Consider the following 23,462-nt stretch of genomic DNA (forward strand, 5'->3'; position numbering starts at 1 on the left):
CTGGGTGACACTTGTGGACAGCTCCCCCAGCACAAAGCGACGGGAGCCAGCCGAGCCCTCCGCGTGCCCCCACATCACCCCCGCAACCGGGTGCGTTTCAGCCGGCCCCGGGATTTTATTGCCAGCAGCAAATCAAAGCGCGCGCTAATTTATCCAAGGAGAAATGCGCCTCGCGCATATCTGCAAGGTCCCCCTGCCTGATGGCAAATCCCCGGCCTCCCGTTCACCTTCTGACCTGCCCTTATTCCCTCGCTCTGCCTCGCAACCATGTGACGGGAGGATTTGGCTTAACGTGCGGCGCTCCAGAAGGAAAGGAGGAGAAGGAGCTCAGAGGGACCGGAGGTAATCGCCAGCTCCCGTAGCGCCGGCGCTGGATTAAGCAGGGAGCGCACCCCGGTCCTGTCCCAAACCCTACAGCTCCTGGGGTCCCCCTGCTCTCCCAGCTTAGCAGAGTTTTGGCACAACCACAGCGAGTTCTCAGCTCTCCCACGGTGCCACCCTGTGCCCACAGCCCCTCTGTGGCTCCCTCAGCAGCTGGGACCCCCTGGTGCCCCCCCAGACCAGGCTGCAGCGGTCGCGGTGCTGGGAAGGGTCCCCAGCTGCCACCAGTGCCCACCAGCATCTGCCCCAGCCCCCCGGTGAGCGGCTGGGCACGGCGGGCAGCAGGGGCCAGCTGGAGCAGCTGGGCCACCCGGGGGGGCTCCGGGCGAGAATTAATGAACTTCAGCCTTGCGAGATGCGGAGGGAGGGGGCTGAGGAGCACGGGGCCCCTCCTCGGAGCCCGGGGCTCTGTCGGGAGCAGCGCAGCGAGCGGGTGCGTGGGGAGGATGGAGAGGGCTCTGGCACGGAGCTGCCTTGAAAAGGTGATGTCCAGCCCGAGGGGGGGACCTGCCCAGGTCACCCCGGCTCCACCTGGACTCATCTTCCCCGGGCGTGCAGCTTAGCAGACGGTGGAGGTTTAACCTCGCCGCTGCTGGATGCGGGGGGAGCTCAGCAGGAGGCTGGGGGGGTCCCTGCTGCCCCCACAGGCTCCGCTCTGCTCCCATCGCATCCCAACCCCCCCCCCCCAGCACTCACAAGCTGTGAGAGCAAAGCCAGCCCCTTGCTTGGGGAGCTGAGGGCCCCCCCAGGTCACCGCGTGTGTCCCCCACAACAGGTCTCAGCCCCCAACCTCTGCACCAGGAGCAGACCCCAAAGCCCCCCCCCAGCTTGCCCAGCCCCTCGTCCTGCCGAGCGTGACTCCCCGGGGATTCCCACAGCACCTCCAGACCTGGCTCCCCCCTCAATCTGTCCCACAGGGAGGGATTAGTTCTGCTTTACCAAATCAGACTTTCTATTTCCGTGACTTGTGTCCTCTGCTCCTGTCACCCCGCTGCCCTCGGGGACCACCAGTGGCTCCATTTGGTGGCACCGGGGACCCCACAGCGGGGCAGGGGCTGCGGGGACAGCCTGAGTGCTGCCAGGGGGACGTGGGTCTGCGTGTGCCAGCTGAGCAGCAGATTAGCCAGAAATTTTGGATGCAGCTAGAAATTTTGCCCCCTTCCAGCCCAAACCATGCAGCGACTCCGTGGGGTTTGGGTGCGGAGAGGCAGAGGGGTGCTGGGGCCGGGCAGGGGGGAGGCGTTGGGATCAGAGGGGGGGTGTGGGGGCTGCCCCACGCCCCACGCCAGCCGTGGCACGCTCCTCCAGGAACCAAACAAAGCAGCAAAGCAGCCGGATAACGCGGGATTAAGCGCCCACGTGGGCGAGCATCACCCCCGCCACCACCACCCCGCTGCGTGGGCACCCACGGCACGGGTGGCCTCAGGGTGACATCTAACGGGGAGGGGACAGGGCTGAGGCTGCTGCAAGCAAACCCCCACGGTGAACCCTTGGCAGAGCCCCCTGCCCGCTGTGCCAGGGGGGTGGGCTCCCCCCATTCCCAAAGCAGCCCCCAGGGCGCTGAGCGCAGCCCCCCCCTGCCCCCAGACGCGCACTGCTCGCACTGCTCCGTGCTTTATTTCCAGACAGGTGAGTAGCACGCAGCCCCCCGGGGGCAGCAGCTCGGTGGGGGGGTGAGGATGGTGGTGATGGAGAGGCCGGCACCAGGCTCGCACCCCCCTCCTGGGTGGGGGGGTCCTGGGATTTTGGCAGCTCCGAGCAGCCACGGACCGCGGCGCACCGCGCGCAGCCGGAGCACCACGGGCGCTGTGCCCAGCACAGCAGGGGAGGGAAGGAGGGAGGCAGGGGGGGCTTGGAGGGGGTGTCAGGATGGGGCTGGGTTGCCCCAGGGTGGCTCTGGGCCCCCCCCGTGTCGGGGGCTGTGCGGTTTCCAGCTGCTACAGTCACTCCTGCGCCAAAGAGCCAGCGGCTTAGGACTCTCCATCCACCTGGAAAGGGTCAGGGCTGGCTGGGGAGACCCTGCCCCCGTGAGGGGGGCACCCACAGCACCCCAGGGAGCACCCACGTGAAGCCCCCCCAGGGAGAAGCCCTTCAGGGGGTGCTGGGCTGCAGCCTGGACCCCCAGTGCCCATCTGCCCAGACCCCCATGATGGCCAGCCCCCGACCCCAGCCAGCCCCCAGCACCGTGCCCCATGGCCACACTGGGGCTGGGGGCGCTCAGGACCCCTCAGAGTTGGTGGAGCAGAGAGAAAGGGGGGGAAGAGGGATTGGGGGGGGGTGAGGGCAGGTTGCAGGGAGCCCATGGGTGCTCCAGGACGCTGCTCCCCATGGAGACCCGATGAAAGGAGCTTGGGGCAGGGTCCTCAGAGCCCCCCCCAGCACTGCCGGCTCCTACCTGCATCTGCTCCTGCTTCCTGCTCAGCTCGAAGGTGTCCTCAGCCCGCGGCAAGCCCCAAATTTTGCGCAGCCTGGGCAGGAGGAGAGGCAGCTGCCACCCGCTGCGCCCCCCCCACGTGTCCCCGCGTCCCCGTCCCAGCCAGGGGACGTTACCTGGGCCACAGCCTCACGGCCAGGAGGGCCAGCAGGGCCACGCAGAGCAGGGCGAGGAGCAGCCCGGCCAGGACGGTGAACACCAGGAGGTGGGAGAGCGCTGCGGGAACAGGAGGGGGGGTCCCATCGGTGCCAGGGGCTGGGGACAGGCTGGAAGGGCTTTGGGGAGCCTCCTCCGGGTCCCTTCCCTGTGCCTGCAGCCGCAGCGTGGCCCTGGTGTGGGGTCGGTGCCTCGCCCCCCCATGGGACCCCACGGCTGGGGGGGCGCAGTGTGGCACGGCACGGTGGGGACCTCTTGGGGACACTTGTGCTGGAGTGTCCCTGCCCGTTTTGCTGTCCCAGGTGGGACAGGCTGGCACAATGCTGTGTGCCCCCCCCTGCTGATGGCATCCTGTGCCCCCCTCTGCCAACACGTGGAGGGTGGGGGGCCGTGCACAGTGGCAGACAGCATGAGCATGCTCTGCCGTTCACTGAACCCAGCCCTAGCTCATTTTTTCTCATTTTTCCATCAAGTTTTAGCATTCAGCTCAATTTTCTGCTTGTGGGGGGGGTGCAGCCCTTACACAGCATCCTTCCGCCCCCAGCCGGGGATGCTGCAGGAGCAAAGCCCCCGGGAACGAAGCACCAAAATCAAGCACAAAACGCACGATTTGGCAGCGAATCCTCCTTGCCTTTCCACCTAAAACCTCAAACCTCTCTCGATTATCCCCCACCTCCCCAAAACCTGAAATCCCACAGACCCCCCCCAAAAAAAGCAGAGCATCCCCGCGGGGTCCGGCCCCACTCACTGCGGGTGTCGAAGTAGGCGCTGGCCGTGGCGTTGCCCAGCGGGTTGGTGGCCACGCAGCTGTACTCGCCCGCGTCCTCGGGCCCCAGGGCCGCGATCTCCAAGCGCAGGGCGTTGAGGGAGGCGGCTGCACGCAGCCCCGGGGTGGAGGCCGTGGCCATGCTGGAGGCCAGGAGGTGGCCGCGGCGGTACAGGGCGAGGGCGGCGGGGGGGTGGCTGTCGGCCACGCACAGCACGATGCCCACGCGCCCGCTCAGGTTCTCCAGGAAGGTGCTGACGGCCACGGCTCGCGGGGCGTCTGCGTGGAGAGGAGGGGGCTGGCACAGGGAACCCCCTCCCCGGGTTATAGGGAGAGGAATGGGGCAGGGAGAGGGGGACGAGAGCCCCTGCCTTGTCCCCGAGGGGCTGGGGGGCACTCACAGAGCACGGTGAGGCTGAGGGGGGCCGAGGCCGCGCTGCCCCGCACGCCGCTGGCCCGGCAGTGGTAGAAGCCGGCGTCGGCGCTGGAAACGGGGCCGAGGACGAGGACGCTGGCCGGTCCCTCCCGCAGCCACCGGCTGTCCTTGTACCACGTGTAGTTGGCCTCGTCGCCCACCCAGGGCACCGCCGAGCAGTTCATGGTGGCCGTGGCACCCTCGGGGACTTCTGGAGAGGGCTCCACCGTGACTCGGACACCTGAGCAGGAGGAAAGGGCCGTGCAGGCGGCGTGGCACGGGGCTCACGGGGACGCCCCCCGTGCGGCACAAAGCCCCCGGCAGCGCGGTGCTCACCGCTCGCCGCGAGGAGCAGGGAGGTGGTCGCGGTGCCGAAGCTGTTGTTGGCTGAGCAGACGTAGAGCCCCGCGTCCCCCGGGCCCAGCGCCACCATCCGCACCCGCAGGGCGTTGGGCTCAGCCTGGACGGAGGCGCGGGGGTCGGAGGGGCCCCGGGTGGAGGCGAGGGGCGCGCGGCCCCGCAGCAGGGTGATGTCGGAGGGCGGGTGGCTGTCCACAGTGCAGAGCAGCTCGGCTTGCTGCCCGCCCCACGGCTCCACCAGGGACACGAAGGACGGCTCCCGGGGCGCGTCTGCAAGGACAAGGACAGCACATCGCCTCCTGGCTCCGGGTGGCCTCGGGGGAACGCGTCCCCCCCTCCGGTTTGGGGGTTTTGTGCGCTCGTTGTTGGCTCAGGCTGGGGAGATGGGGCACGGTGAGGGTGGGGGGAGCATCCATCAGCCCCCCCACGGTGGGGCAGCAGCGTCCTCTCCACCACAGCACCACCCAAGGGATTTTAAACCATTTTACCACCAAATCATTTCCTTCCAACACCCCTTTTGGAGCACCCCGGGCACCCTCGGGACGGGACCAGCGGTCACCAGATGGCGACACAGCCCATGCATCCCTCCCCGGCAGCTCTTCCCCGATGTGGGGCATCCCCTGCAGCCCCCCCTTTTTACTCACACAGCACCCTCAGGGCTGCGGGGGGGGCTCTCCGGCTGCGCGCCCCCGTCCGCGCCTGGCAGCTGTAGGCGCCCGCATCGCTGCTGCGCGCAGCGTGGAGCAGGAGCGCGGCACCGGGACCCTCCTGCAGCCAGCGCCCGTTCTTGAACCAGGCGTAGACGGTGCCCAGCTGGGCACCCACATCCTCGCAGCTCAGTGTCACCTCCGTGCCCTCCTGCACCTCGCTCCCTGGCCGCACCACCACCCTGACGGCTGGCGGAGACACGGGGAGGGGGGTGCCGGTGGGTGGCAAGGCTCAGGACCCCTCAACGTGCCCACGGAGAGGCTCGGAGGGGGGCACCGAGCCCCGAATCCCCCTGTGCCACGCTCACCTTGCACGTGGAGGGGCAGGGATGTGCTGGTGCTGCCGAGGGGGCTGCGTGCCCGGCACTCGTATTCGCCCTCGTCCTGCGCCGCGGCGGCCGGCAGCTCCAGGCGCAGCGCGTTGGGAGGGGGCGAGCGTTGGGTGGGGGTCGTGGACGCGCTGGAGGCCACCAGCTGCCCCCCCCGGTGCAGGCTGAGCTCGGCCGGGGGGTTGCTCTCCACGGTGCAGAGCAGGATGACGGCGCTCCCCCCGCTGCTCTCCGCAAAGGCCTTCAGCTGCATGTTCCGGGGGGGGTCTGGAAATGAGAGGGGAGGGGGCTGTGGGCCAAGCCTGGGTTCCCTGCGCCTCCCTCGAACCCAAGCCCAGCTCAGCCACGCTCGGAGCCCGTTCCCACCTGCAGCCCGCTCCTGGTTTGCCCCCCCGGGGGGGGCTCGCACCCGTTCCAGCAACCCCCCCCCCTCTGCTGGGAACACCAGGGCTGGCGAAATGGCAGCAAAAACCTGGGCCCAGGACACCAAGGTGGTGTTAGCAGCATTTCTCCTGCATTCCCCACCCAAAACGGGGAGCAGGGAGAGACGGGGCACATTTTTGAGGCTCTCTGGGGGGTGTTTCCAGGAGAGCCCCTCGCAGCCACCCCTCGCAGCAGACTCATGAGTTAAAACCATCATTTTCTGCTAAAAAGGCAAACCTTCCATTCTGACTTGCAGCTAGGGTTTTTGCACATCTTTTTTTTAAACAAAGTCTGGTTTTAATTTGCCAAAGCAGGAAAGAAAAAAAAAAATAAAAATCCTGCAATCTTCCCCGAAAGCCAAAAATATTTCTGTTGCAGCTTTGGTTCAAAATGCAAAGAAAAACTTGCGGAGCTGGGAGGAGCAGGGACCTCGCTGGCATTGTCTGGGGGTTTCCAGACAATGGGGGGGTTTCCAGCCCAGGGAAAGGGATGGGGGCTCCGAAGCCCCCCAAAAACTCACAGAGGACGCTGAGGGTGCTGGGGGCCACGCTGCGGGTGCCGGCGGGGCTCTGCACGGCGCAGTGGTAGGAGGCGGCGTCGGCGGCCCCCACGCTGGGGAGGACGATTTGTGGGGCCGTGCCGCTGCTCAGCCTGACCCCGTTCTTGTACCAGGTGTAGCTCAGAGCCTCCTGGGCTGCGCTCTCCACGGCGCACGTCAGGGTCACGGCGTCCCCTTCACGCACCTCCGAGGAGGGTGAGATCCAAACCCGGGCAGCTGAGATGGGAGAAAGAAGAGAGTCAGGAAAAAAAAAATGAGCTCTGGGCTCCAGCACCAGCTGGGATTTCTCTCCGGGCTCCCTCCCTGCTGCTCCAGGCCAGAGGTGATGGGGACACCGCAGCCGTGCCGTGGGGGCTTCCTACAGCCACGCATCCCCCTGGGGACGGAGCCGCAGCTCCTGCTCCATGTGCGCACTGCCCCTGGTCACCCTCCACCCCATAAACCCGCAGCTTCCACCATCCCTTCCCTATTTCCATCCTATTCTAGCTCTCCATCCACACCTTCCCTGCAGCCCCCAGCACCCGGCCTCCCCTTGGCACGCAGCCTCAGCACCGTGCCCACCCCGTGCCCACCCCGTGCCCACCCCGTGCCCACGGCACTCACTCCCTGCCGTGAAGTTGGCGGCGGTGCTGGCGTTGCCGTAGGCGTTGCTGGCGGCGCACACGTACTCGCCCTCGTCCTCCAGCAGCACGTCGCCGATGCTCACCCGCAGGCTGTTGGTGGCCGCGGTGACGCCGAGCCGCGGGGAGGTGGCGGGGGCGGGCAGCGCGCTGGAGGCCACCAAGGAGCCGTCCTTGGAGAGCTCCAGCTGCGCCGGGGGGCTGCTGTCCACCCGGCACTGCAGCACGCCCCGACGCCCCCCCGGCGACTCCAGGAAGGAGCTCAGCACCGGCACCCGGGGGGGATCTGCAGGGCGTGAGATGTGGAGGGGTGTCAGCAAGGCTGGGTCCCTGGTTTTTTTTTGGGTACCCCTCGGGGAGCACCCACACGGCGGCACCGCATGCTCACACAAGCACCAGCCAACATTTCCTTGCCTGGAGTTTCCCTCCCCTGTCCCAGAGGGACGATATTTCTCCAAAACTCGAGTCTTGAAAAATGTAATTAGGTCAAAATGTGTTGTTTTAACAGAACCAAAGCACTGGTTATTGCAGTTTTTCCCCCTTTTTTAACTAACAGCAGGCAGCTGGGGTCTGGGGTGGCACCGCGCTTCCACCCAACATCCCTGCCTGAACGGGGACACCTCCGGGTGAGGTGGCTTCTACACAGACCACAACCTTATCGAGGAGACACACTCCCCAAACACCCTAATTTTAAAATTTTGGTGTTTTCTCCGGGCAGACAATTCTTTACTGTAGAGCTGTTCCTAAACCCCAGCCTGCCTGCGCGGGGGCCATCCGGGGGGACGGTGCCAGCAGCAGGAGCCGTGCCGCGCCCCGCTGTGCGTCCCGTGCCACGGCCCACCCCACGTGCCGTGTCCCCACCACCCCTCCGTGCCCCCAGGGATGCCGTCCCCTCGCCCACTCACACAGGACACGCAGGCTGATGGCCGGGGAGATGCTGGCACCGGTCCCCGCGGGGCCGTGGGATTTGCAGTGGTAGGAGCCCGCGGCAGCGCTGGTGACGTGGGGCAGCTCGAGGACGCGGCTGGGGCTGTCCTGCAGGCTCTTGCTGTCCTTGTACCAGGAGAAGGTGGCATCCTCCTGAGGCTCCCCCGGCACCTCGCACGTCAGGGAGACGTCGTCCCCTTCCAGCACCTCCGCCGACGGCGAGATGAGGACGCGGGCGGCTGAGGGAGGAGAGCAGAGCGTGGGGGACACGACGCCTCGCAGCATTTTGGTGCCCCTGCTGCATCCCGAGGCTGCTGCTGGGCGTTTAGATCAGGGACCCAGCACCATCCCCAGGGGATGCTCCGGCCTCTCCCCAAAAAAGTGACCGGTCCTGAGCACCGGGGTGAGGGGAGCAACCCTTGGAGACCCTGCCCAGCTGCTGCGCACGGGGTTTTAGCACAAACCACACTCCCTGGGGGCAGCAGGATCGCACCCCCTGCAGAAATCTGGCCACATTCTGCCATCTGGACACAGCCTGAGATGCTCGGTGACGTTTCTCTGCCCCGTTGTCCCCATGGGGCAGCCAGAGCCATCATCCCTCCCCACCCGACGGCTGCGCAGAGGCAGGAGCAATGCGGAAAAGGTCACAGCCCTGCCCCACGGCGCTTGGCACCCACCAGGACTGACCCCAACGCCCGTGCCACACGCCCCTGCTCACCCTGCACACGGAAATCGAGGTGCTGGGACACGGTGCCGTGCGCGTTGGTGGCGGTGAGGCTGTAGGTGCCCTCGTCTGCCAGCGTGACATCCCGGATCTCCACCCGGAGCGCGTTGGGGGTGGCCGTGGCACTGACCCTCGGGTTGGTGCCGTGCCCCGTGCCGCTGGAGGCCACCAGCTCCTCGCCCCGGTACAGGGCCAGCTGGGCAGGGGGGTTGCTCGCCACCGAGCCCTCGAAGATGGCCAGCCGGCCCCGCTGCGTCTCCAGGAAGGCGGTGAGCTGAGGGTCCCTCGGGGGGTCTGCGGGGGACAGCGCGGCCATTGCACGGATACCTGTCCCCAGAGCCACCTCGGGAGGGGACGGGATGGGACAGGACGGGATGGGACAGGACAGAGACCACCTGAGCAGCACAGCTCATGCTCAGGGGCGGCGGTGTGGGGGGCTGCAGGGTGACCTCCGGGGGGCACGGGGGGGGACGGATCCCCACGGGGACACCCCAAGGCACTCAGACCCGAGCACCTGCACCCACCCAGGCTGTGGGCATGCCCCTGGGGGCCACGAGTCTGAGCAGAGGCACTTGGGTGTAGGCTACGTGTAAGCACCAACCCCAAGGTAATAATAAAGGGGGTGGCGTGCACATCTCTGCGTGCCCACCCCCCTGCGCTCCATGCGGTGCCACAGGGCCCCTGCACCAGCACAAGGGCGGTCCCTGCCCAGAGAAGAGCAGGGGCAGGCAAAAAGCTGCTCCTGCAGCACATGACAGACCCCAAAACACGCCCAGCACGCCAAATATCCCCAGTGCCCCAAACATCCCCAGTGCCCCAACACCCCCAGCACTCCAAATATCCCCAGTGCCCCAAACATGCCCAGCACCCCAAACATCCCCAGAACCCCAAAGATCCCCAGTGCCCCAAACATCACCAACACCCCAAACATCCCCAGCACCCCAACATCCCCAGTGCCCCAAACATCTCCAGCATCCCAACATGCCCAGTACCCCAACATGCCCAGCCCCCCAACACTCCCAGCACCCCAAATATCCCCAGCTCCCCAACATCCTTGGCACCCAAACATCCCCAGCACCCCAAACATGCCCAGCACCCCAAACATCCCCAACACCCCAAACATCCCCAGCACCCCAAATATCCCCAGCACCCCAAATATCCCCAGTGCCCCAAACATCCCCAGCACTCCAACATGTCCAGCACCCCAAACATCCCCAGCACCCCAACATGCCCAGCACCCCAACATGCCCAGCACCCCAAATATCCCCAGTGCCCCAAACATCCCCAGCATCCCAACATGCCCAGTACCCCAATATGCTCAGCACCCCAACACCCCCTGCACCCCAAATATCCCCAGCACCCCAAATATCCCCAGTGCCCCAAATATCCCCAGCACCCAAACATCCCCAGCACCCTAAATATGCCCAGCACCCCAATATCCTGTGTCCCAAACATCCCCAGCACCCCAACATCCCCAGCCCCCTGAACATCCCCAACACCCCAGACATCCCCAGCACCCCAAATATCCCCAGCACCCCAAATATCCCCAGTGTCCCAAATATCCCCAGCACCCCAACATCCCCAGCACCCCAAATATCCCCAGCTCCCCAACAACCCCAACACCCCAAACACCCCCAACACCCCAAACATCCCCAGCACCCCAACACCCCCAGCCCTCCAAACACCCCCAGCCCCCCAACACCCGCAGCCCCCCGCACTCACACAGCACATCCAGCAGGACGGCGGCAGAGCTCCGGCTGCTCCTCCCGGTGGCGGCGGTGCAATGGTAGAGCCCCGCGTCCCCCCTCACCACCCGCTGCAGCACCAGGGATGCATCGGGGTGGGGGTCCCGGGGGATCCTCTGCCCGTTCCTGTACCAGGTGACGTTGGGCAGGCTCGGGGACCCGCTGCTCACTTGGCACGTCAGGTTGGCGGCGCTGCCTTCCAGCACGTGGGGAGATGGGGACACCACGACGCGGGCGGCTGAGGGCAGGGAGAATCGGGGGGGGGGCTCAGCTGCAACACCCGGAGCTGCAGGGGGGCTGCGGGGCTGCAAGGCTGGATATTTGGCCCCGGTACCACGATGCCATGAGCGGCACCACTGTGGGCACCTCTGCAGGTATGGCACCAGAAGGCACCACGGTGCGCACAGCACCCAGGACCACTGGGAGCCCATGGGGGGGGTCCACAGGGGCTGCTGGCTGCACCCTCCCCTTGCTGCACCCGCTGTAATCCCGCTGGTGGCCCTCCCCAGCACCCTGAGCACACTTTTGGGGATCGATGCTGTTTGCTACCCTGGGTGTCATGTGCTACCGGCACTCCCTCTGCCTTTATGCATGCAGTACCCACCCCTCTCCGGCACCCCTCTCCTGGGGTCTCACCCTGGGGGCTCAGACCCCGGTACCCCCCTCCCCATCACCGCACTCACTCTCGGCACTGAAGGCCATGGAGGCGCTGGCGTTGCCCTGCGTGTTCCTGGCCTGGCACACGTAGGTGCCCTCGTCCTCCAGCACCACGTCCCGCAGCTCCAGCCTCAGGCTGTTGTACGAGGCCGTCGCCTGCAGCCGGGGGCTGGGGGCCGGGGGGCAGCCCCCCGTGCAAGCCAGTGCCTCTCCTCCTCTCCACAGGGTCAGGTTGGCCTCCGGGTCACTCTGGACGGAGCACTGGATGATGCCCAGCTGCCCGCCCTGGGTCTCCAGGAGGGAGCTCATCACCGGCTGCCGGGGGGGGACTGCAGGGACAAAGCAGCGTGGGTGAGAACGGGACCGTGGGGTTAGGGGAACCCCCAAAGCTGGGGGTCCCACATCTACCTGCTCTCCATGAGGGACCCGCGGTGTCCCCAGCACCTCCGAGGGCACTGCTCCGCCACGGGGTGAGGCACATTCCCTGCCGTGCCTACAAAATCCCACCCCTCCCTCAGCACCGAGCCTTCCCAGCCGTCTTTCCCTTGTTTGCTATCAGGAAAGGTTTTAATTATTATTTTTTTTCCCAGCACAAAATATCCGGAAAGCGAAATCAAACCGGGATATATCTGTCACAGGGCGACGTGGGCTCGCTTTGCGCTCTGAGGACCACGAATTGATATCACGGGATGCTCCCGGGAATCAGGGGCTTTTCTGGACTTCTCCCCCCCCCCAAATTGTTCCCCCACGGCACTCACAGAGCACCCGGAGCGTGACGGCCGCCGAGCTGTGGCTGTGGCCGCTGCCCTGTGCCAGGCACTGGAAGGCTCCAGCGTCGGCGCTGCGGATGGCCGGGAAGCTCAGCGCCGGCTCCACGCCCTCGCGCAGCCACCGGCCGTTCCTGTACCAGGTGAAGGTGGCCGGCCCCACGTCACCCGGCACCTCGCAGCTCAGGGTGACGGCTTCCCCCTCCCGCACCTCCGCCGAGGGCTGGATCTGGACTCTGGCAGCTGCCGGAGGGAAGGGAGAGGTTGGGGAAACCTCTGCTGCGGAACCTTTGCCCCCGCCTGCACAAATCCCCCCCACGCCACTGCCCTGCAGCGCACGGATCCGGGCAGCCCCCGGATAAGGGGTCATAAAGCTGGGGGGGGGGTCTTGGAGGGTGGTGGCAGCCCGCTGGGATGTCCCCTCCTGAGCCGTTCTCACCAGTTCTCTGCCACCAGCAGGGACCCACGGGTGCCTTCTGGGGACGTCAGCTCCCTCCAGGCACCCGCGTTTGGTGAGAGGAGCTGGGCCAGGAGAGGGGCTGGGGGGGCGGTGAGGGGCTCGGATGAAAACCAACCCAGCTAACAGCACCACCCAGAGCAGCAGTATTTCCTTTGGAACCTTGAGGTCCGTCCTGGTTTTTTTTGGCATCCTAAGGAAGATGCCCCTGGGTGTGTTTTTGGGGGCTTTCCCCTCCTCCCCGTTCATTGCTGCTTCCCCTCCACCCCACATCTCCAAAGCAGGGGCTGTGGTGAGAGGGAGCAGGGACCCGCTCCGTGCCCGGGTGCTGCTCCCAGGGGGATGCCACAGCCCCACAGAAACACCCCAAAACCCCCATATCCGTGCCCCCAGCCCCAGGGATGGGAGCCAGCAGGGCACAGCAGGACTCACTGTGGGTGACGAAGGGCTGCGTGGCGCTGGCGTTGCCCAAGGTGTTGGTGGCGGTGCAGCGGTACTGCCCCCCATCCTGCGGCCTCACGCCGCGGATCTCCAGGCGCAGGGCGTTTCGGGAGGCCGTGATGGCCAGCCGCTGGCTGGGGGCCACCTGCGAGCCGCTGGTGGCCACGAGGTTGCCGTCGCGGTACAGCGCCAGGGTGGCCGGCGGGCGGCTGTCCACCGAGCAGTGCACCACAGCCAGCCCGCCGCCCTGCGGCTCCTGCAGCAGCGTCAGGGAGGGGGTCCTGGGGGGGTCTGCAGCACAGGGAGGGGGGCTCAGAGGTTGTGCCAGACCCCGGAGAACCCCCAGCATCGTGGCCCTACCTGGGCGGCCGCGCGCACGTCGTGGCCACCCGGCACAGCTGCGCCTGGGAGCTGCTTTCCCCCTGACGTCAGCGGGTTATATTTATGAGCAGCGATGTCAGAGCCAAACCCAGGGCTATTTTATTTTTCCCCTGACTTGCAAAAAGCTCCCGAGCTGTCATTATCCCCGCTGGCTCCTGGGGTGGTGACCCCCGAGCGGCGTTTCGGAGGGGCGCGAGGTGCCAAAAGGAGCGGACGGGGGCACCTGGAGCAGGGAGCTCCCCGACCGCTGCCTTCACGGGGCTCATGGCCAGGAACTGCTGCATCTGCAGCATCCCTGCGAGGCTGAATCCCCCTTCCCAGCTGGTGTCTGGGGGCTCGCACGGTCCCTGGCACTAAGGGATTTTGCCCACGGGGACCCCCCATCCCCGCAGGGTGATGGCCAGGGCCACGAGCACTCACAGGTCACGCTCAGGCTGACGGGCTGGGACGTGGTGCTGCCCCGGTCGTTGGTCACCTTCACAGAACCACAGAACCACAGAAAATCAGGGAATCATCCAGAACCACAGAAAATCAGAGAATCATCCAGAACCACAGAAAATCAGGGAATCATCCAGCTTGGAAGAGACCTGCGAGGGGTCTCCGGGTCCGACCTCACCTTGCAGGAGTAGAAGCCGGCGTCGCTGGTGGCCACGCGGTGGAAGAGCAGGGTGTGCGCGGGGCCGTCCTGCAGCCAGGCGCTGTTCTTGTACCAGGTGTAGTTCAGCTCCTGGCCCTCCCTGCCGGGCACGTCGCAGGACAGCTCCGCGCTCGTCCCCTCCCGCACCTCGGCCGCGGGGCTCACGGAGATCTCGGCGGCTGGAGGAGATGGGAGCTCGCTCAGGGCGGGCAGGAGACCCCCAGCAGGCTGGGCACAGTTTTTTTTCCAAATTTAATGCCCCCCGGAGTGAAATCCTCTGCGTGTGCAGCAGCATCCTGCGGCACTGAGGACCTGTGCTTGGGCACACGCAGGGGTACCCAAGGTACCCAACCCAGGGCAGACGCTTTCCCACCCGGTCCCATCAGCCTGGTTCCCTCTGCCCCTTTCAGACTGGGTGCCCCCCCCCCAGCCAGCAGCCCCCCGGCACTTACAGAAGACGTAGAGCATCACGGGGGGCGCCGTGCCGGCCCCGAGGGCGTTGTGGGCTTCGCAGCGGTACTGCCCGTGGTCCGCCCGCCGCACGCCCCGCAGCGTCAGGGTGCGCTCGGTGCCCGCGGCGGCTCCGTCCTTGTACCACTGGTACGCAGACACCGGGGGGTAGCTGCTGTTCACCTCGCAGCTCAGAGACACCGTGTCCCCCACCAGGATGTTCTGCGCCGAGGGGGTGATCGACACCCTGGTGCCTTTGGGGGCGTCTGCGGGGGGGGACACAGAACGGCGCGGTGGCGGAGGGGAAGCCGGGAGGGACCCCGGGGATGCTGGCGCGGAGGTGGTGCCAGGGAAAGGAGCCCTGAGAGGCTCTGCACGGAGGAAAGGAGCAGGGAAAAGGGGACAAAGATGGGACAAAGGGGGCAGAAAGGGTGGGGGGGGGCACTGCAGGATGGCTGTGGGACCTGAACGGGCGCTGGTCGTGGAGGAGCAGGGAGGGAGAAGCTGGGGACGCCCTGCCCCACGTACGTCTCACCCGCAGGACCAGCTCCCCGCTCGCCTTCTGGGAGCCGTGGAGCACCTCGCAGAAGAGCTCCCTGGCGTGGTCCTTCCAGGAGAAGGAGGTGGCGAGGCTCAGGTGGTGGCCGACCCCGCTGGTGTCCAGCTGCAGGCGGGGGGACACGGAGGAGACGCGCTCATCGTAGCCCGCCCAGCGCAGGGCCACGTCGCTCAGCGGGCAGACGTAGGGCGTGGAGCACTGGAAGGTGACCTCGGTCCCCTCCGGCACCTCCTCGCTGGCCGCAATGCTGGGGCGCTCCAGGACATCTGGGGATGGGGAGCCGAGGATGGGACGTCCTCACGGGATGGGTGAGCACGGGGTCCAGGGGGGATCCCCGCCGTACCCACCCGAAACTCTCAGCTCCACGTCCCGCTCCGCCGACCACCGGTCCCCGTCGACGATCTCGAAGCGGAATTTGTAGGGCCCGCTGTCCTCCGGGGTCACCCCCCGCAGCAGCAGGGTGCAGTTGTGAGCAGCCGGGTCCCCCAGGAGCTGGGCTCGGTCCCGAAACCTGGCGTCCACGTCCTGGCCCTCCGAGTGGTACACCACGGTCTTCTGGTTGCTGTAGTCCTTGTACCAGATGGCCACGATGCCTTTGCTGGCCGAGATGCTGTCGGGGAAGCTCAGCGTGCAGGGGAACACCACGCAGGAACCCGTGATGCTCCTCAGCTCGGGGGGGTAGCTGACACCCCAGGAGCCGTGGGCTGGCGGAGGGAAGGCAGGGGGTGGGCGATGTGGGGTGGCTGCTGGTGCCCGGCCCCCCTGTGCCACCCCACGAGCCCCGTGCCATGAGCCCTGACCCCATCCAGCCAGGGCCACGGTGGGGTTTGGGAGAGGAGAGCTGAACCCTCCAGGAGAAAGCGTGGAGGTGGAGATAAATGGGGAAGGGTCCGGCCGGGGGCGATGCTCCCAGCGGGGCTTCCAGCAGGCAAAAGGCACCGGCTGGACTCAAAGGGCAAAGGCCCTAAATCACCAGGAAGAAAAGGGGAAATTTGCCCTCTGAGCCCTTCAGGAGCTCGTTTTCTTGCCCCTCTCCCCGTCTCCAAGTCCTTTCTCCATGCCCTGGCTGTCCCACTGCTCCGTGGGCTGGTGTGGTGGCACCTTACCTGGGGGCACAAGGCTGGCCATGAGGACGAGCCACTGCAGGGGGGACGTGGCCACAGCCATGGGGCAGGCGGAAGAGGGCAGGAGGTGTTGGGTCGTTGCGCAGCAGCCCCTGATGGCAGAAGGGTGGCCAAAAGCCCCAGAACCACGTTAATCCACCCAGCCCCGCGTCACCTCCTGGCCCCAAAGCCTCCTCACCCCGTGCTGCTGTCCCCAGGGGGTGACCCCACAAGGTGACCCCATTGCTGTCCCCAGCAGCCACCGCACAGCCCCGGCGCGCCGGCAGCGGTCGGGATTAAACAGCAGCAGCACTTCCCCCTTTTTGTGCTCTTCCCATCAGTATTTTGTTCTCTGCGGGCTGGGATTTATTAATCGAGGGGAAGGAAGCGCCGCGGCCCCCGGTTTCATTTCCCTGCCTCCCCTCCTGGTTTCGTTTTCTGGCGGTGGGGCCGGGGTCCCGTGAGCAGCCAAATGGGGGCACCGGGGATTGGGGCTGGGGCACGGCAGCTCTGCAAAGCCGAATTTTGGCTGGGTTCAGCAGGAATTGATAAGCTGAGTGTGTGGGATGGAGCAGCAGGGGCTGAGCGTCGCCACCCCGACACCGACAGGACGGTGCCTGGATGGGAGAAGGGAAAATGGGGTGAGTGCCCCGGGAAGGAGCTGTAACCGTCCCCTCTGCACCCACACGCACCCATCTCTGCAGGACAACCTCCAAAATCCCTACAGGGGCAGTGCCAGGCAGATGCCAGCTCCTTGGGGCGCTGCTGGAGCTCACCCGTGGGGCTGGGCACCAGGAGGGGAATGGGGAAACTGCTCGGCACCCCCGGCACTGATCCTACAGCACCCCCATGGCAAACCTCAGCCCCCAGGGTCCCCTTCCCAGCCCCTCCGTGCCCCAGGGGCAGCAGCATTACCTCGGTGTGACACTGAGGGTCTGTGTCCCCCGGTGGTCCCCGTGTCCCCCGGTGGTCCCCGTGTCCCCCGGTGGTCCCCGTGTCCTCCGGCGGGCACCCGGCTGTGCCTCCGTGCCACCGCCTGTCCTGCGCGGCCAGGGGCGAGCTATTTATCTGCAGCGGGGGGTAAGGAGCCCAAATCCACATCACTTCCCTGTTTAGGGGTTTGTCCCTGCCTCCAATTTTGGGAAGTGGCTGCCACCGTCAGCTCTTTCTGGCCTTTTCCTGATGGGGGCTCTTTTGGGGCGGGCGCCAAGGTGGTCCACACGGGGGGATTTTGCAGGGGTCCAGGCCCCCAGTCCTATTTGGGGGGGTGAATGCTTTTGCACCCCCTCAGCACCCTTGTGCTGTGCCCAGCCCAAATTAGGGCACAGGAGGCACCGACCCACTCCAGGGTCCAGTTTTAGGGCCCCGCTGGGTGCCCCTGATCCGTGCCGCTGACCCTGCAGCGGGGTGAGCCTGACAGAGAGCCCCCAGGGCAGGCACAGATTCCCTACAGCCCTGGGCACCCCCATGCCAAATTTTGGGGCTCAGCCACCCCCAGAGCCAGCCTGGGGCCCCACAGAAACCAATGGGGCCGTTCCGTTGCTGCCCGTGCCGGTGCCGCAGCACGCGGGGACCGCGCTGGTGCTGGGCTGCTCTGGGAAAGGGCCCAGGTCCAGCATCTGCTGCAGGTGCCTGGATTTAGGGGAAGGGAACCTGCAAGGTGGCACGGGCGCTCTGTGTGTTTGAGGACTCGCAGTCTGCTTGATTTTGTGCAAAAGGGCTGGGAACGTGAGAACTGTGAGCCCCGGGGTGCTGCGTGCACCCTGCAGCACTCCACAGCTCCCCACAGCACCCTACAGCTCCCTGCAGCACCCCAAAGCTCCCTGCAACTCCCCACAGCACCCCAAAATTCCCCACAGCATCCCAAAGCTCCCCACAGCACCCCAAAACTCCCCACAGCACCCCAAAGCTCCCCGCAGCTCCCCACACAGCGTTCCGGTGCTGGTGCCAGGCTGGGCTCACCGCAGCGTGGGTGCAGAGGCAGTGCCAAAGCCACCCCCCCCCGCACAGCCCCCTGCCAAAATACCCTGGGGAAACGGCCCCCCGAGCGGGCAGGGGGGCAAAAAGCGGGGCTGCTGCCCCCGGGGACCTGCAGGGACCTCCTTGCATCAGCACCGTGCGTTTCCAGCTGGGTTGGAGCCGCATTCCCTGACGCAGCGCCGCCAAACCCTGAGTCTGCAAGGAGCCAGCTGGCCCCGACGCAGCCCCAGCTCCAGCCCCTCTGCGTGGGCTCCCTCTCATCAATTTTTTTGGAGCCCCACAGCCCCCACACACCCACGGCTCCACTTGCTCAGCTCCGGGCACTGCTGGGGCTGGATGCGCCCCTCGCCACACCGCAGCCTCGTCCCAAACCTGTCCCCACAGCTGCCCAGCGCTGCGATCCCCCTGCCCCAGTGGATCCAGCTCCTTTTGGGACATTTTAACCCCCCCCTGGGTTTCAGGCACCCGGGGGCTCCCCCAGAGCCGTGTCCCAGCAGCAGGGCTCGATGTCCCCGCACGGCGCTGGGCACGCAGAGGGTGCCTGCCCGCGGCACCGAGCCTTCATGTGGGCAGCGGGCAGCATCCAGGCTGGAGCCCCCCCCGGTTCCTCTTTCCAGGTCCCAAGACACGTCCCGCGAGGGTGGTGCCCGTCTGGAAAGGGGAACCTCCTGGGGAAAGCGAAAGAAATGCAGGCGATGAGTGAAAGTCTGCGCTGTGCCAGCAAAGCCATGCCCCGCGCACGGGGACAGGAGCGGCGGTGGCCGCCTGGGGACCAGCACCCAGGCGGGTGCTCCCCCAGGGAGGCTGCTGGGGCCCCAAAATCAGCTTCGGCTCCTTCCCCTGCCGTCAGTCGTGGGGGGCTGCAAGGTCACAGGTGGCCGGGGTCGGGGTGGGCACAGGGCACGGGGGAGCCGCCGTCAATGCTGGAGGAGAGCGGGGCCGGGCGCTGCACCCCGAACCCAGAGCCCTGTGCAGATGGGGGATGGAAGGGCTGGGGAAGGACTGGGGAAGGGCTGGGGAAGGGCTGGGGAAGGGCTGGGGAAGGGCTGGGCATTCCCAAAAGCTGCCAGGGAAAAAGGGAAGGGGAGCCTGGAAATCTCCAGGCGGAGGCAGGCTGCTCCTTCTCCCCAGAGGAATGCGGGACGCCAGCATACCAGAGCGATAAGGGGCTGCCCGGGGGCATCCCAGGAATTTGGGGTGTGAGGTGTCGGGAGGGAGAGAGGAAAACACCGCAAAGAGCATAAATCAGCAGCAGTGATGTGCAGGGGGGGGAATGTGCAGGGGTGGGAATGGGGGGAAAAAATTTCCCCATGAAAAAATGCGCCCTGTGCCCGTCTGCCTGCTCGGGGGCACCGCAGGCAGGATGGGCTCAAGGCCAGCTGAAAGCCCCCCAGGAGTCCCAGTTAACGTCCTGGGGGCAGAGAGGGGAAGGAAAGCATCTCGGCTGACATGGGGCTGACATCAGGGGGCATGGGGCTGACGTTGGGGGGCCGGGGCAGCTCCAGGACCCTGCCCTCCCCCCGCAGCCAGAGCCCCACAGGGACACCGGGGGCCCCCCGGGGCCGTGCTTTTCTTGGCAGTGGGGTGGGTGCGAGGCCCCCAGGCTCTGGGCCAGGCTCTGCTGAGCAGATTTGGGTCGGGGGGGGGATTGCAAACCCCCAGCTGGAGGCGAGTGCAGGGGCCCCGGGAGGGGACAGGGACAGGGCTGCGGAGCTGGGGACGCGCGGGTTTGGATTCCGGGAGATTTGGAGGCGCACACGGGTAGCAGCCGAGCGGGCTTTCAAGTGCAAAATCAATTCCGACTGCTCGAACCCGGCTCGCACATCTCGGGGACGCCGGGGCCGAAGCGGTTTCGGCGCACGGCGAGCCAGCGATCCCCGAGGGTTCATTAGCTCGCGCGCCAGGCGGGGGCTGCTGCAAGGAACGGGCGAGAAAATCGCCTTAAATTATTCCTGCGACACGAGGAGCGATCAAGCCCGAGGCGACGTGATGTGGCACACGCTGAGCTGCGGGGGCTCTGCCCGGCCAGGCGAGGGGGAGCGCAGGGCAGCGCCCCCGCACCTCCGGGGATGCACCCAGAGCCTAAAATTGGGGTCAAAATGTGGGGTTTGCGCACGCGGGGGTGGTAACAGGGATGGGGACCCTCGCCTGGTGACACCGCTCCGCTGCCAGGGTTTGGTGAGGGTGAGGAGGTGCCCAAAAGCCTCGGACCCCTCGGATCCATGGGGATAGCACCGGAGGAGCTCCCTTGCCACTGGGGGCTCCCCGAGAACCAGGAGCTTGCCCCCCACAGGGGACAGGGCCGGAGGGGACGAGGGGGGGGCTGTGGGGAGGGCGGAAAGGGGAAGAGGGAACCGCAGCCTCGTCCCCGGGCTGCCGCGCACGTGACACCGAAACCCAGGAAAGCCAGCGCCCCGTGGCACCCCCAAAAACCACAGCCCAGGGGTCTGGGGGCTGTGCAGGGAGGAGGTGAGGCCCCCCCCCGAGGGGGGGTTGTGCCTGCTGAGAGCCCCCCGTGGGTGAGGAGCGGCTCCCCGTGCACGCGGGGTTCTGCGGACATCAGCAGTTTTGCGCCGCAACGCTGCGATTTGGGGATTCTTTGGGATTTCTGGAGGCGAGGAGGCCGCCTCTGCCAAAACTGCTGGCAGCGAGACGCGGACGTGGAAACTGGAGAGCATTTTGCTCGGGGAATTACGAGAACGCAGCCCGAAAGGGGGATTTTTAAGGCGTCCTCTTAGGGTGCAGGGCTGGAGACGCGCAGGGTGCCCCCCTCCCCGTGCCAAGGCAGCGAGGGGACACCCCAACGGGTGGGGAGGGGACACAGGGGGGGGGCTCGGGGACATCACAGCCCCCAGGGTGCCCTCCTCGTGCCGAGCAGCTTGCCGGGGAGGCTGCTGTCAGCTCGATGTCCCCGACACGGCTCTCGCCTGCATCGCATTACGGGCAGCGCCGGCGCCGCCGGGAGCGGGTTACGGACACCGCACACGCCTGGCAGCGCCCGCGGCGTCCTACAGAGCTTTGCTTCTGCTCCTCCGTGTTCTCCCCTCACGCTTATCAGGACCCGAAACATCAACGTGCAGCGCGGGGCTGGGGGAGCCACGTGGAACCCCCCCCCGTGCGGCTCAGGGCAGGGGGAAGGGGTCCCTTGAGCTCCCAGCCCCATGCGCCCATGGAGGGAAGGGACTCGTGGATGGGGCAGGGGGCTTGGGGAGGGGGCCTGAGGACCCAGTATGGAGACCGGGTGCCCCATGCACACAGCCCGATGTGAATCGGGCCCCCCCATTTGGGGACCAATACAATATTTGTGACACTTTGGCTGTTCCATACCCCCCGGTGGCACCAGGAAGCCACCGAGGACAGCTCAGGGGATGGGGACCCAGGGGGACCCCCTGGGATGGCCAGGACCCCCTGGGAACCCCCCAAACCCCATAGGGATGGCCCTAAACCAGCTGCAGGAGCCGTTCCAGCCCCTCCAGGCCCCGTTACGACACCGCAGGAAGGAGCTGAATTTGGGTTATTTTTAGTGGTCTCCTCAGCCGAGCTGCTGCCCGGCACGGGGCTCCCGGAGCAGCTCGGCCACACGTGCCGGCGTCATCGGGGACATTTCTGTGACAGGGACAAGGTGCTGGAAAGCCCCAAACCCGGGCATTTGGCACCGTGCTGCTGTGAAAGTGCTTGGTCTGCACCACCCGCCTGCTGCCGGGGCAGGGAAGGGGGCAGCGAAAGGATGAGGCTTTTTGGGCAAAACCCGCTGCCAGGTGGTGCCGGTGGTGGGTGACCCGGGAGCTGGGGACAAGGGACACGGCTCCGGGTGGCCCGGGGTGGGCAGGGGAAGGGGAGAGGCCAGGAAGGAAGCTGGCAGCACCCGACCTGGGGACAATGTGGCCCCGGGGAGCAGAGGTCCCGCGAGCAGAGCGCAGGCGCCGTGCGCGGCCGCGGCTTCCTGGGGAAGTCGGGAGTGGGTGTGCGTGGGGAGGGGGGGGCGCAGCGTGCGTGTGTGGGAGCGTGCACGGGTGTGCATGAGTGTGGCAGGGCAGGGCGGGCGTGCAGGGCTGGGAGCTGGCCACGGGGGTGTGCCAAGAGGGGGCTGTGGGGGTGTTTGGGGGGGTCCCCTGTGGGATCCTGAAGGTGTCCGGGGGGCTGCGCTGCTCCCCTGGCAGGGGGTGAGGGGGCACAGCTCCATGAACGTGGCCCCATTCTGGGCCAGAAATGGGCGTTTCAGCACCGAAAATCTTGGCACAGGGGTGCAGCAACCTCGGGGCGCCCCCGCTGCAGCCCCCCCCCCCGGCACCAAGGGCTGGGAGCAGACGGGGCGCACAGGAGGGAGGCTGAAGGAGGGAAGAAGGAAAACCTTTCTGCCATGGAAACCAGAGCCATGGGCCCCCCACCACCCACGGTGCTCCCCCCCCCCGAAGCAGTGGAGGCCGTGCTGACCAGGCACCGAGGCACGGGCAGCTGCTGCCCCCCCCCACCCCGTCCCAGCCCACGTGCCCAGTGACCGCAGATGCCCCCGCGCTCTCCGGTGCTTTCCTTCGCCCCAGGGTTCCCGTGGGAAGCTGGAGGAGGGGGTCACCAACCCAAAAAGCCCCCCCCAGGGCAGAGCTTGGCAGCTGTGGAGCAGCAGGCAGGAGGGTGGAGGGGCGCGGGGGGGCTGGCTGAGCCCCGGCACCCCCAGGGTAGGGGCAGGGGGGTTGGGGCTGTGCCCAAAACCCCCAGCGGGTGCTGCCCGGGGGACGTGGAGCTGCAGGGAGCAGCGGGGCCGGGTGGGATGGGAAGATTTGTAAAAGGGTCCTGGGTGCCTGGACAACAGCAAACTGGGTGAACTGGGCTGCGAGCACGTCCAGAGGAGCAAACAAACTGGGTGAACTGGGCTGGGTGCGTGCCCAGAGGAGCAAACCGGACGGGGCTGCGTGCCCAGGGGCTGCGGGCAGGGGGGCGCGGAGCCACCCCAAAAGCAGCAGGGGGTGCCCGAGTGGGGGTCACCCAGCCTGGCCTGCCCCCCTGTTTTGCCTCCCCACCCCGTACAGGGAGCTTTTTGTGCCCTGGCCGGGGGCTGGGGGTGGCCCCCAGCTCTGCGCTCTCCTCCCGTGCTTCCTGCGGCAGCGCTCGGGGCCCTCCTCAATGGCCGGAAAGCGCTACCTCATCCCTTGACGGGGAGCCAGGGAAGCAAACACAGGCGTAGCCCCCCTCCGCCCCTCTCTTCCCCTCCTCTTCCCCTCCCTCCAGCAGCTTCCCGGCTCCGGGTGGGGCTGGGACCCCCCCCTGGCACTGGGGGCACAGCCGGGACCCCTGCGCCCCCGCAGCTCCGGCACCGGGGTCCCCCGGAGAGGTGCCCTTGTGCAAGAGCGCACACCTGTGTGTGTGTGTGTGTGTGTGTGCGTGCAGGACAGACAGACAGACAGACAGACAGCACGCCGGGGCACCCCAATACCCCAGGACCCCTTGGGACAGCCAGCGGGGTGAGACCCCTGATGGGCAGCCCTC

At 66.9% G+C, this 23,462-nt stretch overlaps 1 protein-coding gene across 2 annotated transcripts; it reads right to left on the minus strand.

Moving 5' to 3' along the window:
* Positions 1-1,979: 1,979 nt before the first annotated feature.
* SIGLEC1 (sialic acid binding Ig like lectin 1) lies at positions 1,980-17,072 on the minus strand. 2 transcript variants are annotated; one of them, XM_038172120.2, is made up of 23 exons: positions 16,914-17,072; positions 16,002-16,111; positions 15,243-15,599; positions 14,865-15,161; positions 14,339-14,602; positions 13,866-14,065; positions 13,670-13,724; positions 12,860-13,159; positions 11,962-12,213; positions 11,230-11,532; positions 10,524-10,784; positions 8,796-9,095; positions 8,056-8,316; positions 7,134-7,436; positions 6,492-6,746; positions 5,528-5,815; positions 5,157-5,408; positions 4,489-4,782; positions 4,139-4,393; positions 3,720-4,016; positions 2,932-3,031; positions 2,777-2,849; positions 1,980-2,369 (listed from the first exon to the last, which is right to left on the minus strand). In XM_038172120.2, the coding sequence occupies exons 2-23, from the start codon at positions 16,060-16,062 to the stop codon at positions 2,352-2,354; spliced, it is 5,046 nt and encodes a 1,681-aa protein (XP_038028048.2). In that variant the 5' UTR covers positions 16,063-16,111; positions 16,914-17,072; the 3' UTR covers positions 1,980-2,351. The 2 variants fall into 2 exon arrangements, with proteins under 2 accessions (XP_038028048.2, XP_071894044.1); XM_072037943.1 differs by having other exon boundaries at positions 3,720-4,035.
* Between the last annotated feature and the right edge of the window lie 6,390 nt (positions 17,073-23,462).

This window comes from Anas platyrhynchos, chromosome 4, assembly GCF_047663525.1.
Source record: "Anas platyrhynchos isolate ZD024472 breed Pekin duck chromosome 4, IASCAAS_PekinDuck_T2T, whole genome shotgun sequence".
NCBI lineage: Eukaryota > Metazoa > Chordata > Aves > Anseriformes > Anatidae > Anas > Anas platyrhynchos.

What these genes read in the sequence shown, in the direction of transcription:
- SIGLEC1 (XM_038172120.2), bottom strand. Translation starts at nt 16,062, where the DNA reads ATGGCTGTGGCCACGTCCCCCCTGCAGTGGCTCGTCCTCATGGCCAGC. An exon ending in CCGGCTTCTACTCCTGCAAG is followed by an intron (nt 13,725 to 13,865) that starts GTGAGGTCGGAC and finishes GGTTCTGTGAAG; the next exon opens with GTGACCAACGACCGGGGCAG. An exon ending in CGCCTACTTCGACACCCGCA is followed by an intron (nt 3,032 to 3,719) that starts GTGAGTGGGGCC and finishes CTGTTCCCGCAG; the next exon opens with CGCTCTCCCACCTCCTGGTG.